Source organism: Dasypus novemcinctus, chromosome 9 (assembly GCF_030445035.2).
Source record: "Dasypus novemcinctus isolate mDasNov1 chromosome 9, mDasNov1.1.hap2, whole genome shotgun sequence".
In the NCBI taxonomy this organism is placed as follows: Eukaryota; Metazoa; Chordata; class Mammalia; order Cingulata; family Dasypodidae; genus Dasypus; species Dasypus novemcinctus.
Window position 1 is genome coordinate 50413496 of NC_080681.1, and position 15357 is coordinate 50428852.

Sequence of the window (15357 nt, forward strand, 5' to 3'; positions counted from 1 at the left end):
GTACATTGATTGGTTTTTCGTATGTTAAACCAATCTTGCATTCCTGTGATAAATCCCACTTGGTAACTGTGTATATTTCTCTTTATCAGTAGCTGGGATCAGTTGCTGATATTTTGTTGACCCTTTGTTGCATCTACGTTTACAAGGGATATTGGACAGTAGTTTCCTTGTCTTATGATAACTTTCTCTGGTTTTGGTATCAGGGTAATACTGGGCTCATAGTATGAGTTAGGATGTGTTCCCTTCTCTTCTATTTTGTGGAATAGTTTGTGAGGGATTGGTGTTAATTCTTCTTTAAATACTTGGTAGGCTTCACCATGAAGCCACCTGGTCCTAGGTTTCCCTTTGTGAGAAGTATTTTGATAACTAATTCAATCTTTTTAATTGTTTATATCTACTCAGATTTTCTTTTTTATTTATTTTTCTCTTTATTTTTTTTAATGTTACATTTAAAAAAATATGAGGTCCCCATATACCTCCCAACCCTCCTCACCCCACTCCTCCCATATCAACAACCTCTTTCATAATTATGGGACATTCATTGCATTTGGTGAATACATTTTAGAGCACTGCTGCACCACATGGATAATGGTTTACACTTTCCTCCAGTCCACCCAGTGGGCCATGGCAGGACATACAATGTCCAGCAACTGTCCCTGCAGTACCACCCAGGACAACTCCAAGTCCTGAAAATGCCCCCACATCACATCTCTTCTTCCTCACCCTACCCTCAGCAGCTACCATGGCCACTTTCTCCACATCAGTGCTACATTTTGTTCCATTACTAATCACAACAGTACCATAGTAGAATATCAGTAATTCCACTCTAATCCATACTCTATTCCTCCATCTTGTGGAATCTGGGTTGGTTATGTCCACTCCACCTCTATTGAGAGGGGGCTTAGATTCCACATGGATGATGGATACAATTCTCCTGCTTGCAGTTGTAGGCACTCTTGGTTCCCTGGTGTGGTGGCTGACCTTCTTCATCTCCCTGTTAGCTGGCCGGGGTAAGTCCAATAAATCAGAGGGTAGGAGTTGCAAGTCTGTTGAAGCTCAGGGCCTGGCTATCACATGGACAATCCCAGAGATTCAGGTACCCTGAGTATACACCAACCCCAGTGCCAAACAGGTCCAGTAAAAGTAACAGGAGAGGCTTGTGTACAAAGATCACATCTGAGTTGAACTCCATCACACTCAGGAACACAAACTCCAAAGTAGGGCCAACTGACATGGCACTGAACTCCAGAGCCATCTGCCATGACCATAGAACCTGTGGGTCTCTGCAGCCCCTCAGAAGAACCAGCACCTGGGTTTCCATCTACCTTGGCTTTCTCTGGTACCCTGCTGAGGCATGCATAAGCATCACCCCTCTGATGACCTCCCGACTCTTTTTTGGAGACACAAAGCCGGATAAACTCACTTGTCCTTTCCATTTCCCTCTTTTATCCAAAGTCAAAAAGCAGTTTTTAACACCTGATATTACATGTAGGTTGAGATATTCTGCTGGTCTGAGTTGACCCCATTATTCAAGGTCTTTTTCTAGTTACATCATCAGCTGATGCTTGGTAGTAATCCCTTGGCCAGGGATGCTCATCCCCAGGAATCATGTCCCATGCTGGGGGAAAGGCAATGCATCTACATGCTGAGTTTGGCTTAGAGAGTGGCCACATTTGAGCAACATGGAGGCTCTCAGGAGGTAACATTTAGGTACCCTGCATCTCTAGACCTAGTTCATATTTCAGGCTCATAGGCTTATACTCAGATTTTCTATGTCTTCTTGAATCAGTTTCAGTAGGTGGTTCTTTCTATAAACTTGTCCATTGCATCTGGTTATCTAATTTGTTGGCATACAATTGTTCACAATATTTCCTTATTTTCTTCTCTATATTTGCTTTGCATTTAGTTTGTGCTTCTTTTTCTAGTTTCTTAAAGTGGAAGCCTAAGTTATTGATTTGAGATGTTTCTTTTTATTTTAAAGAATGTGTTTACGAGTATATATCTTTCTCTGAGCACTGATTTACCTGCATCCCATAAGATTTGGTAAGTGTTTTTGTTATTGTTTAACTCAAAATATCTCCTAATTTCCTCTGTAATTTCCTCTTTGACCCACTGGAATGTTTAATTTCCACATATTGGTAATTTCCCCAAATTTCCTTCTGTTATTCATTTCTAAGTCCATTCTATTTGTGGTCAGAGAATGTACTTTGAATGATTTAAATCCTTTCAATTTTTTTGAGGCTTATTTATGGCAGGATACTGAAGTCTCCAACTAATATTGCTGAATTTTTCTATTTCTTCCTTTGATTCTCTCAGTTTTTGCCTCATGTATTTAGGGGCCCAGTTCTTAGGTGCATGCATGTTTATATTTGTTATTTCTTCCTGATGGTTTAACTCTTTTATCATTACAAAATGTCCTTGTGTCCAGTCACAATTTTTGTCTTAAAAGTCTATTTGTGGGAAGCGGATATGGCTCAACTGATAGAGCGTCCGCCTACCATATGGATGGTCCAGGGTTTGATACCCAGGGTCTCCTGACCCATTTGATAAGCTGGCCCATGCACAGTGCTGCTGTGCATAAGGAATGTCATGCCACACAGGGACGCCCCCATGTACTGGTGTCCCACGCACAAGGAATGTGCTCCACAGGGAGAGCTGCTCCATGTGAAAAAAAGGTGCAGCCCACCCAGGAGTGGTGCTGCACACATGGAGAACGGACGCAGCAAGATGATGCAACAAAAAAGAGACACAATTTCACAGAACCGCCTGACAAATGCAAGCAGATGCAGAAGAACACACAGCAAGTGGACACAGAGAACAAACAATGGGGGGAAGGGAAGAGAAATAAATAAATCTTTGAAAAAAACAAAGTCTATTTGTCTGACATCAGTTTAGTCACTCCAGTTCTACTTTGGTTACTGTCTGAATGGTATATCTCTTTTGATACTTTTACTTTCATCCTATTTGTGTTTTTTAATCTAAAGTATATGTTTTGTAGACAGCACTAATATTCTGAACAGATTTTTTTAATCCACTCTAATTCTGTCTTTTGATTAGAGTGTTGAGTCCATTTATCTTTAATGTAATTATTGATAAAGAAGGATTTGCGCCTGCCATTATAATATTAGTTTTCTATATATCATGCCATTTTTGTTCCTCTATTCCTCCATTACCTCCTATTTTGTGTTAATAGATATTTTGTAGGAGGTCATTTAATTTTCACTTCATTATTTATTTATTTTTAGTTATTTTCTTAGTAGTTGCCCTGGGTTTATAATTAACATCTGCATTTAAAACAATGTAATCTATGTTGCATTTGGGTCACTCTTTGGGGGTATTTTGACTATAGGCTTTGTCACAGGCAGAAAAGGAGTTGATGGAAAACAGACCGCTAAAAAACTAACATGTTTGAATCAGTGCTAGAGAGAACAGATTTTGAGTTTTTGTTTACGGCATCCAATATTTAGATTTTTTTTTTAAGTTATTTTTTTTCTATTAAAACAACAACAATGTAGTTAGGCTTAATCCCAACTGGATTTCAAATAGTATACAGAAACTTTGCTTCCATATAGCTTTTTTTCTCTACCCACTCCTTTTGAACAAAGGACTCCTTTTGAATACTCCTTTTAAGTTCTAAGTCAAGACAAAGAAAGGCAAGTCCTGAGAATGGAGCTTTGAAGGAAGTTGACATATAGGTCAATTAGTGACTCTTCTCTGGTGATAGGGCTTTTTGGGGAGCTCCAAAGCTATTAAGTTCCCTGGAGTGGCTAGTAGGCTGCTGTTTTTCAGCTACCATAGTTGTGTGGCTGTTGGTTTTCAAGACTACCATGTAGAGAAGGACTGGAATGGAGCAAGTTAAAATGCCCACAAAGATTTATAAGCCTTATAAAGATTCAGGTACTTACTGAATACATTCTTCCTTGAATTTCTCAAAGTCATTGGTTAATTTTCAGAGTTCTGAAAATTTTGATTTTGACCATTTTCATGACTCTGCTTTTGTGGAGGAGATTTTCTGAAGCTTTGCTCTGCCATAATGGAAGTTCTTTTCTATGTAATTTGGTACCTCATATGAACCTGGCATTGTGCTGTATCCTTTACCTTGATTATTTCATGTAATCATATAACAACTCATAAAGTAAGTACTAGTATTATCCGCATTTTATAGATGAAAAAACAAATTTACATTAGCCAGAACTTTCCCTAATTCCCCAAAATAAATGGTGGGAACCTAAGGGAAGGCATGAATTCTGTTTTGAGGCAGTGTTAAGCCAGCCAAGGAGCAAATATCATGTGCAAAGCTCACCTAACCTAGCTGAAAAAATTTATGGACAAGAAGTTATCATTGAAATTAAATGATAGGAGACATGTCCAAGGAATATTGAGGAAATCTGATCCCTTTATGAATCTTGTGAGAGATGAATGTGTGAAGATGGCAACTATGGGCAACAGAATAACACTGGAATGGTGGTAGACTGAGGAAATAGTATCACCATGTTAGAAGCCTTGGAATAAGTATGAATAATGGCTATGTACAGCAGAGAAATCAGTTGCTTCCACATGTCCCCTCTCCAAAGTCCTGTTTAACTGTGATGTAAAAATTAGGTTGAGTGCTTTCTTCATATTAAAATTTTTTGTTAAATAAATGTTTGTAAAAGTTAAAAAAAATAAAAATAAAAATAATTTAAATCTAGGCATATTATTCCAGATCTTATACTCCTAACCACCAGACTATACCCTCTCCATCAGTCTTACCACACCCAATATTTCTAATATGGAGAGATATGAATAGGTCTAGTAGACCAGAATCACAGAAAAGAAAGGTATCTGGAAATGCAATATCTGTCATTATATATTCTCTGCCTTAAGTAACATTTCCCCTCCAAGTTTAAGGAAAATACATTATGCAAAATGCAAAGTCATTTTGATATTTAAAAAAAACTAACAGCTTAAAAAAATAACTTAGGATAGAAATTCTTTAGATAGTAAATACTTGTGGCAGTTTGATATGGTTTATGAATTCCAAAAATAGATATTGGATTATTTTTGTACAGTGGTCTGTACCTGGGAATGATTAAATTATGACTGGGGCTCTGATTGGGCCATATCAGTAGGACGATGACTGCCTACCAAGGGGGTGGGGACTCACAGATAAAATTACACAGCAGAGCAGAGCAGAGCAGAGGAGAGGAGTTAGTTGGAGTTTTGTTGTTGGGAGTTTTTGATGCTGGAGTTTTGAGCTGGAGCCTGGGAAGTGAACATACAGGAGAAGAACACAGAGGAACAGAGATGGCTCCTTAGACACAGCTGGCCTTGTGGAGAGAGGCAAAGCCTAGAGAGCTTCATAGTCTACAGCTGACCTTGTGGAGAAAACAGAGGAGCTGAGCCTGGAAAGAAATGAACCCTGGGAAGAGAGGAACCCAGGAAGCCTGAACCCTGGCAGCCATCAGCAGCCATCTTGCTCCAACACATGGCAAAATACTTTGGTAAGGGAAATAGCTTATTCTTTTTGACCTGGTAACTATAAGCTTCTATCCCTAACAAACACCCTTTATAAAAACCAACTGATTTCTCCCATTTTGCACCAGCAACCCTTTGGCTGACTAATACAATACTTTTAAAGTTTTGTACCACTGTCGATACAAATGGGCTCTATGTATACCTACAAATAAAGGAAAATTCCTAAGAACAAAACCAGAGCTCCAACTAAACTCTCTATATAAAATAATTTATACTAATAAGAAGTGAACAAATCCAACAATGAGAGATTCTGGAGTCAAATTTTGATTTATTGGTCTACCTTGCTTATTTGTTGGTTTGGCTGAAATTATCATTTAAATAAGCCTTCTAAAGGAGGCCTGTAGCTGTGGAAATTTATTGATGATTTGATACTAGTTAACATTATCATCAAATCTTTTTAAGAAACAATAAGAACTCAAACATCTATTTAAACCAATAATTTTAAATTTTTAAAAGAAAAAGCAAATGAATAAAATGTTGGCTTAAATTCTCATTTTAGAATATAACTTATAGGAAGAATTTTTTTTGCAAAATCCCAAAAACTTTTTAAGGGTTTCTGAAACTGATTAACATTATTTATTGCTAAAATGTTACTTGAGAAGCAAAGGTCAGTAATTCAGTTTAATGGAAACAAACAGATGGAAACATACAATTAACCATGAAAAAAAGTTAACTATTTTTTGCTAGCTGAAACTTGAAACATATTCTAAATTATTCTTCCTAGGTGTCTCTCTGCCTGGAGAATGCCTGCACTCACACCTCAGGCATACTGTCTCTTTTCTCTCGTTTCTTGATAAACACTTTTTACTGGCCTTATTAAAAATATAATATGGAGCAATTTTACATAGTTACATTTTCCTTTCAAATCAGCCACCTAAATGAGAAACAGGGCTTACAATTAAAGAAAAAAGGCTGTTACCAGACCGTGTCCCCTTTCTCAATGATAGAAAAGATATAAAAAAGGGAATCACCCATAATAGTCACTCTCCAAGAGGACTTTCAATGATTCTTCTCTTGATGGTACTCATACACTAAGCTACCACGAATTGGGCTAACCTGTGTAACAAATAGAGTATTGTGGTAATGATGGAGTATGATTTTGGAGGCTAGGTCATAACAGTCATTGATTCTGCCTCTTTCTCTCTTGGATCACTCCCTCTGTGGGAAGCTGAGTACCATACTGTGAAGATACTAAAGCAGTCCTATAGAGGAGTCCATGTGATGAAAATCTTAGGTCTCCTGCCAATAGGTAGCATCAACTTGCCATTCATGTAAATGAGCTATGTTGGAAACAGATCCTCCCGCCCCATTCAAGCCTTCAGATGACTGTAGCCCAAGCCAACCCCTTGACTACAACTTCACAAAAGACATCAAACTAGAATCATCTAGCTAAGCCACTCCCAAATTTCCAAGCTACAGTAATAAGATAATGAATATTTATAGTTGTTTTAAGCCACTAAGTTTTGAGGTAATTTGCTACACAGCAATAGTTAATACAATAGTGGAAAAAATACTAACAGCAGAAGAAAGATGCTCAAATTTCCAAAATATGTAAAGTAAATGGAAGTGTGTGACAGATGAAACAGATGAGGAAGCTATAGTCCAGAATATATTTAGAAGGGGATATAGTTGAAAGGGAGACTTTTGATAAAGTCTCAGAGTATCAGGCCCAGAGTTGTTGAACAAGAGGGATTGAAAATAAGAAGTTAAATGAAAGTCTCTCACCAAACAACTGAAATAATTCCACATCCCTTTCTACTCCCTACCCATTCTCCTCCATTCCTAAACAGACAGCTTAGTAGAAAAACAAAATTTTAATCAGGGAACATTTCTCTTTAAAAACTCCTTGAACTGCCCGGAGATAGAAAGTTTGCTAGGGAAAGTTTGCTAGGGCCTCCAGAGGTAAGGTCCTCTTCTTTCTGCAACTAGGTGCTGCCCTCCAACTCCTACCCCCATGAGCTATTTCAGACCGACCACTCATCCTAAGAAAAGAAAAGCCTGTCAGTCAACACTGTTCGAAGAAGTAAACTAATAAGCTCAGGCAGCCTTCCTATTCATGAGAGACAAACACATAAAACCCAACAATCTACATACATCTAAAAAAAGCAATCCAGACACCTCTTAAATTTTCAAATTTAAGAAGAAAACCATCAACACAAGAATGAAAGCCTAAGATAAACATGCAAAATTGACCCCAGGGCAAATAAGATAATTCAAGAAACTGAAATTTTAAATGGTAGATATAGCCCTCATAATCAGATTATGATTATTCTAAAAATTTACCATTGTCACTTTGTATATTATTACTAGTATATTATTTAGGATGGCGATAAGCAAGTACTGTCAAGTCAGAGAGACGGATATAGCAAAAGCTTTCCAAGCTTCCATTTAGAGTATAAGTAGATGTACCTGAATTAAATGAAATCAAATTTTCTCTTTAGAAAGAACTCTGTAATTTTTATAGTAAACACATACATACCCACATTTTAGAATGGTAATTCTAAGAAAAATTGAATCAACAGCTAAAAATTGCTCTCTCTGCATTATTAGTTTCTACCTATTAAATGACCATCACTCTTAATGATGAATTAGGAGAATAAAATGTAGTGGCATCAGGACATTAAAAAGTCTTTTTAGAAAACATTATGCTAAGTAAAAGAAGCCAAACACAAAAGATCACAAAAGATCATACAAACACATATTGTATGATTCCATTTATATGAAATGACCAGAGTAGGAAAATCCATACAGACAGAAAGTAAATCAATGGTTGCCAAGGGCTGGGGCAGTGACTATCAATGGGTAGGGGGTTTCTTTCTGGGGTGATGAAAATGTTCTAAAATCAGATAGTGAGGATGGTTGCACAAGTCTGTGAATATATTAAAAACTTTAAAAAGTGAATTTTATGGTATGTCAATTATACCTATATTTTGCTATTTAAAAGAAGAAAAAGACTTTTCAGGAAAAAAAAAAAAAAAAGGCTGTGGTTTCAAACCAATGTTTGGCAAAGCTACTACAGGAAAATTTTGCTAATCTCTTTCACAAATGACTGGCCTAGCTTACAGGAAAGCTTATGCCAGGAAATGTCTTAATCAAAATAGGCAAGAAATCTTTCTGGTAATTCTGAATAAAGCTTTCAAATGATCAAAAACTGCTAAAACTTCCTAATGAGTTCTAATCTTCTTTTCTTCATAACTTTTTTCATTAAAATAGTTTTCTCTTATTGAACTTTAATTGCTTGGCATATAGTAAGCACAATTAAAAATACTTTAACAAACTTTTATTTATTTTCTATTTATTTTTACCGATCTGGTTTGCCTCTTTTCTTTTTTGACTAGGAGATGCCAGGGATTGAACCTAGGTCCTCCATATGGTAGAGAGGAGTTCAATTGCTTGAGCCACAGACACTTCCCTTAGAAATATTTCTCATAACAGAAAATAATTAATTTTGGCACATTCACATTCTGAGATGATACATTCATACTTAGAAGCATTCCTACAATGTTTCTGGATGTACAGCCCTTCTTGTAGATATTCATGTATTTGTTTTCCCTGATGATTTTTTTTAAATTTACCAAACCTTTCTAATGTAAATAACAGATTTAAAGTGAGTACAATGAACACTTGGCAAAAAAAATTTTTAACATTGTTTATTTGAAAGGAATAGTAGAGCAATTAGGCATATTATTCCTCACAGGGGAAAAAATGTAAAGTGAATAGCAATTTCTCTTCTTATAAACCACCTTGGACCTAAGTGTCTACAGAATAGAGAGATAAACATGTCTACATCTAAAATGTAAAAGGGAGAAGAAATGGCTTTCCCATGGAACAAACGATACATTCTATTATCAACATACAAGGGGAAAAATGTAAACAATTCAGGAGATGATTACACATAGACTGAAAAAATGAGAGGATGTAGGATGATGGATCAGTATTGCTTTCAGAAAGGCAGAATGAAGGCTCAGGATGTAGAGTTATCACACTACTGAACAAATTCACACATGAGTTATGGATATGTTACTATGTGTATGAAAAAGTCAGCATCTAATATCCAAAATCTACCATAAATATGAAAATATTCTAAGATAAAAAAGGCCATATGTGATTTTTAAAGCTTTTAATTAGAAGAAAATTATTAAAAGATAACCACTTTGCAAGCATCTTCCTTTGGCACAAAGTCTAAATCTTAGGAAAAATAAATTACTCATGAATTTAGAATTCAGTGTTCACCAGTATTTTCACATTAGTGTATTTATATATCTAGCTTTATTACTCTACCTATATACTTGTATAATATGCCATGTTTTTCATTTTTATTTATAAAATTACAATCATAATGTATATAAAGCTTTATATCCTACTCTTTTTCTTAATATATTAATTTTTCCATGTCAGTAAAAATTACTGAAAACATGTTAATGGGTCTATATAATTGAGGCATACATGAGATACTGTGGGTTTGGTTCTAGACCACCTTAATAAAGTGAATATTGCAATAAAGAATCACGTGAATTTTTTGGTTTTCCAGTGCATATAAAAGTTACATTTACACTATGTTTTAGCATATTAAGTGTACAGTAGTGTTATGTCTAAACAAACAATGTATATACCTTAATTAAAATGACACAGGAAAACATAAAAAATAAAATAAAAATTTTAATAAATGCGACACAGGGACACAAAGTGAGCACATGCTATTGGAAAAATGGCACCAATCTTCAATTTGTAACAAATGATTATCTGCAAAGCATAGTAAAGCAGTATGCAATAAAATAAGATATGGCTGTATTTCAATTTATATATATACCAAAATTTGACCTTAGTCTGTTTCTAGTTTTTCATTATTATTAAAATCCTGCAGTGTTCATTTTTGTATATAATTTGAAACTGATCACATAGCATAGAACAAGGATCTAGAAGTATAACTTCTGAGCTAAAAAAACTGAACATTTTAAGGATACTGATATAAGCTGAAAAACTGCTTTCCAAAAAGATACTAACTTACATATGCCTCACCCATAATGTAGAGTATATGAAAGTGCCTTCCCTGAAGAAAGTATAAGCTCCTATGGACAGGAACTATGTTATATACATCTTTGTATTCTTGGTGTCCACCTAATGGTACAGGCTAAATAAAAGTCAACAGAGATGAATTATAGCCCAATGGTAAAACTGGACTCTTCATGAAAAAGAAAGAGAAATCCTCATTAGGAACATACACGTCCTACCTCTGCTGCTGAAGCAAAGGAATCAGTTGATGTGATGCTCAAAGTATCTCGCATGCCAACTTCATCCACATTCCCCTTCATGGTGATATTTGTATCTTTATCTTAAAAGCAAAAGGTGAAAAGTTCAGGAACTGATATTCCTTGTCACTGCCATATTTCACATTCTATAGATTTCTCTTTAACCTCAGTCTTTATTTAGACTACTGGGACCTACGAGGAAAACAACATGAGTAATTAGATATGATCTACAAGATTCTCAAAGTATTCATTATTTAAATGATTATGAAACACTGCCAAGCAGAGGAGAAAGTAGTGTAAAGCAGATGTTCATTTGCAACTTTAAAAAAGGATTAAAATTAATTTGAATTAAAAAGGTTTTCTTCTATATAATAGTAATAAATTGGTATATATCAATAACAAGTTGGATTATCTACCATATATCAAAAAATCAACATATACCAGAGCTAGTTTGAAACAGAGCAATTTAGTTGCAAATGGTCTTACCCAGATTGGGAGAATCGGGTAAGGGTCATTCAAATCAGCTGAATTATTAACATAAACTGTAAAATGTTGTCTGGCCAGTCACTTATGACAAACTGATAGATAAAAATAATTCCAGGAGATATTTATGAATTCTTTAGGCTTTAAGACCTACTCTAAAAAAACTGAAAGTCCAAAAAAGATCAAATCTAGGTCCATGAGTTTACTCTGCTTACTTGAGAGTCAAATATAACTGTCCCAATGATTTTAAAGGGCTGCAAAAGTTTAAATAAATTTGTTAACAGTCAATATGGCAACACCAATGCAGGCTACCTATTAGCAATACTGAATGTGTGTTGTGAATCTCTTCTCATACTCTTATCAGGAATAACTAATTGTTAAAATTTCAAATAAATACCATACTTGTTTCCATGTTACTACATTGTAGCAAACAATTCATATACTTCAGAATTTAACAGAAGAAAAAAGCAAAAAACAAATGTATAAAGATTTTTGTTGTTTTGATTCTCAACATGCTAAAAAGTGTCAGACACTTCACCTTCTTTAAAAAGAAAGCAGAAATCTCTTTGGGTTTTTCATTCATCCAAATTTCCATTCCATCATTTTTTCCCAAATAAAGTCCATTACCAGAAGTTTTTCAAGTTCTGTTTAAAACCCTCCAAGTATGAGAAAACACAGATATTTTATAACTAACTCTAAGCAGGAAATGAAAAGTTAAAAAAACCCAACCATTAATTTCGTTGAAACTCAAAAGTTCAGCAACCAATTATATTCCAAGCTCCAAGTCAAGCAAAAGAGGATAAGCCATAAGTGGTCCAAGGTTCATTCCCTTTAAGTATCAAAAATAACAACACATGTAGCATATAATTTTTCCTACTTTATTTTTAGTGGGAGCAGATTAGACATTTTAACTATCTATTTTCCAAGCTTAAACTATAATTGTTTTCAAATGAACTTTACATTATCTTTTAAAAATACACACTTTTCAACTTAAAATCCTTCTACTAAATGAATATCAGTGAGACAAAATCGGAGGTTAAATTATTTTTCAAAAATACATTTCCTTTTAACCTCATATTTTTAATGTAACATTTTATGTGATCTATGTATCTTTTAAAAAAAGATTAAAAAATACATGTTCTTTTAAAAATTTACATTTTTACAATAAAACTACATAACTGTTTTACTATTATAAATAAACGAAAATGGTATTTTGGGAACGCTCAATTATCAGAGAAAAATTCCCATGATTCTCTTTTCAGTGCATATATGACTATAAAAACACATTCACCCTTGAGAGATTAATTATTTACAAAATTTAATTGGTATTTACAACCTTCAAAGCTTTATCTTCATAATTATTTTCCATTTTTAGGATTAATTGTGCAAAAAAGACAACGATCAAATTTTTATTATGTAAAAGTTCTTTTACGCAGCAGGATTAGATTTAAATGTCAATTAAGCTAAATCTTGGTTTCATATGCCTTTAGTTATGTTCAGAGTGGAACAAAGACACTTATCTTTTGCCACTTTACCTTGCAGACATTGCCCATAAGTTGTTAAAAGTCTGTTTTACTTCACACAATCAACAGTAACCAGTCATTCTTTGTCATCCAGATCAGGTACATGGTTGTACTTCATTTAAAAAGAAAAAAAAAACCACAACTCTAACAAAAAGAAACAGCCCAGTTTCAAGCAACTGGGAAGATTTACTCATTAAATCCAATTCCATAAACCACAGACCATATACTCTTATTTCTGTTATTGTTATGATTCCTGGAACGGCAGTTAATAATTATGGAGAGAAATAATACATCCTTTTTTGGGGGCGACGACAATATCCCAAACTAACTATTTTTTGGCATCCAATTAAAATTTAAAAATGATCTTTTATAAAACTATCATCAAATCCTAATTGTGGTATTGAAAGAAAGAAAGAGCATGGGAAATAAAAAACCAAAGGCTCCGTTTTAGTCATTATTTTCAGATAACTTTTTACTAAATTTTTTGGAAGGAAAAAATGATGAAACCATAATGAGATATCATTACATACCTACCAGAATGACAAATATTGTAAAATTGGCAATTTCTTGGCAAAAATATATAGCAATATCGACTGTAAAAGTGTTGAAATAGATAGAGTTGATAGTATAGTGAGTATAATTAACACAGCTGGTTTGTAAATGGGATTGTGGCTGAAAGGGATAGTATAGGGATGTGAAATGTCAACTGAAAGAAAGGTAGAGAATAATCTAGGGACTGAATGACAGTGAACATGGAGATGCATGAGGAATGTGGTTAATAGTACAAATGAAAGAATGTTCTATGAACTAGAACATATGTACATCGCTATTACAAGGTGGTAAGAATATGGTGATGCATGGGAAAAATACAATTAATGTCATTTATAATTAATATACTTAATGTAATTTCAAAAAAATACAATTAATGTAATAGTTAACAGCAATATTGTAATATTCTTGCATCAATATCAAAGAAGATACTGTATCAGTACTAAGCATCAAAAATAGGGGAGTGTGGGAGGAGGGGCACCCGGCTTGCCTCAGTGGCAAACAGTGCGGCAAGAGGTGACACCGCCTCTGCCCACTGGGCCTAGACAAGGTGACCACGCCTGACTAGGCCTTGGCTGCTAACGGCTAGCCGGCACCACCCTCCCCCTTCCTATCTCCCGCCTAGCCCAGCTCTCACTTCCCCTCCCCCCTCCCTTAAACCTAATCTCTTAGTACGCTGTTTGCCCAGCAACAGCTTACAACCACCTATCAGCTTAGTAACAGTGTCAGCCTATCAAGAGTTAGCACATACTCTACTGGCCAATCACTAGCCCAATGCCAGAACATTGCCTTATATGGAAACAGCATTTGCCCTAGCCAATCAGAACCCGCCACACCACTCCCCAATCCTATAAATCTGCATCCCCTTCCGCAATAGACCAGACTTGTGCCATCAGCCTGTCTCTGCGACTCCTTCCTGGGTCATGCGCCCTCCACGCCTTCGGAGCCCCCAAGGGAAGCCTCAGTGGCCATACGAGGCTTTCTTCCCCACGCCAGGGACCCCTCTCGTCCCACAACAGGACCCCACTCGTCCCGCAACAGGGACCCCGCTCGTCCCATAACAGGGACCCCGTTTCGTCCCTCAGGGGTGTATGGAATTTTTTCTTCTGGATTAAGGAAAATATTCAGAGGTTTACCGGGGTGATACTGCACAACTCTGTGATGAAAATAAGAGCCACGGAGTATACTTTGGATAGTTTGTACAAGGCATGGGTTGTATATCACAGTGAACCATGTGATGGAAGATGGACTATGGTTAACAGTACAACTATGACAGGGTTCTCTCATGAACTGTAAAAAAATGTATAATACTAATACAAATAATAGAGAGTGTGTATTAGTCAGCCAAAGAGGTGCTATGCAAAGTCCAGAATCTGTTGGCTTTTATAAAGGGTATTTATTTGGGATAAATGATTATAGTTACAAGGCCCTAAAGAGTCCAGCTCAAGGTTACTTCTTCACCAAACACTGTTGCCACGTGTTGAAGCAAGAGGGCAGGCGACATCTGTGAGGGTTCAGCTTTCCTCTTTTCTCTTAAGGCCCAACTTCCGATCTCAGCTTGTAGGCTGGCACAGGGCTTAGCTATTGTTTTCTACAGTTGCAAACTATCAGGTGAATGGCTCATCTGTCTTCCCAGGTCTGCAGGAGCCTCTTCTGTGTCTTCCCAGGTCCGCAGGAGCTCCCTTCCTCTGTTGCCTCCTACTGTGAGTATTTCTGTGTGAGTGTCATTTATATAGACCACCAAGGGGGCAGGGACTCAACCCTGAGTCACCCTAATGATGTGGTCGAATCAAAGCCCTAGTCTTGATTTAATCAAGTAAACACAAAACCTTCGAATTTAATACAACCAAAGGGTATCATGCCCTGAGGAACAGACCTGTTTACAAACATAATCTATATCTCTTTTTTGGAATGCATAAATAATATAAACTGCCACAGGGTGTATGGAAAAAATATACCAAGTTTATGCTATGGACATTGTTAGTGATAATAGTCTGATCATGTTCATTTATAATCTGTAAGAAATGTCCCACAAC

The 15357-nt window shown here is 35.8% G+C and overlaps 1 protein-coding gene across 6 annotated transcripts in view; it reads right to left on the reverse strand.

Annotated features, from left to right (window-relative positions):
- The window catches only part of MIGA1 (mitoguardin 1), a 148390-nt gene that overhangs the window by 40708 nt on the left and 92325 nt on the right, over nt 1-15357 (reverse strand). For all 6 annotated transcript variants that reach the window (XM_058303333.2, XM_004472835.5, XM_004472834.5 and 3 more), the window contains one exon: nt 10749-10849. In XM_058303333.2, the coding sequence (XP_058159316.1) occupies nt 10749-10849 (101 nt within the window). The remainder of the gene's footprint in view (nt 1-10748; nt 10850-15357) is intronic.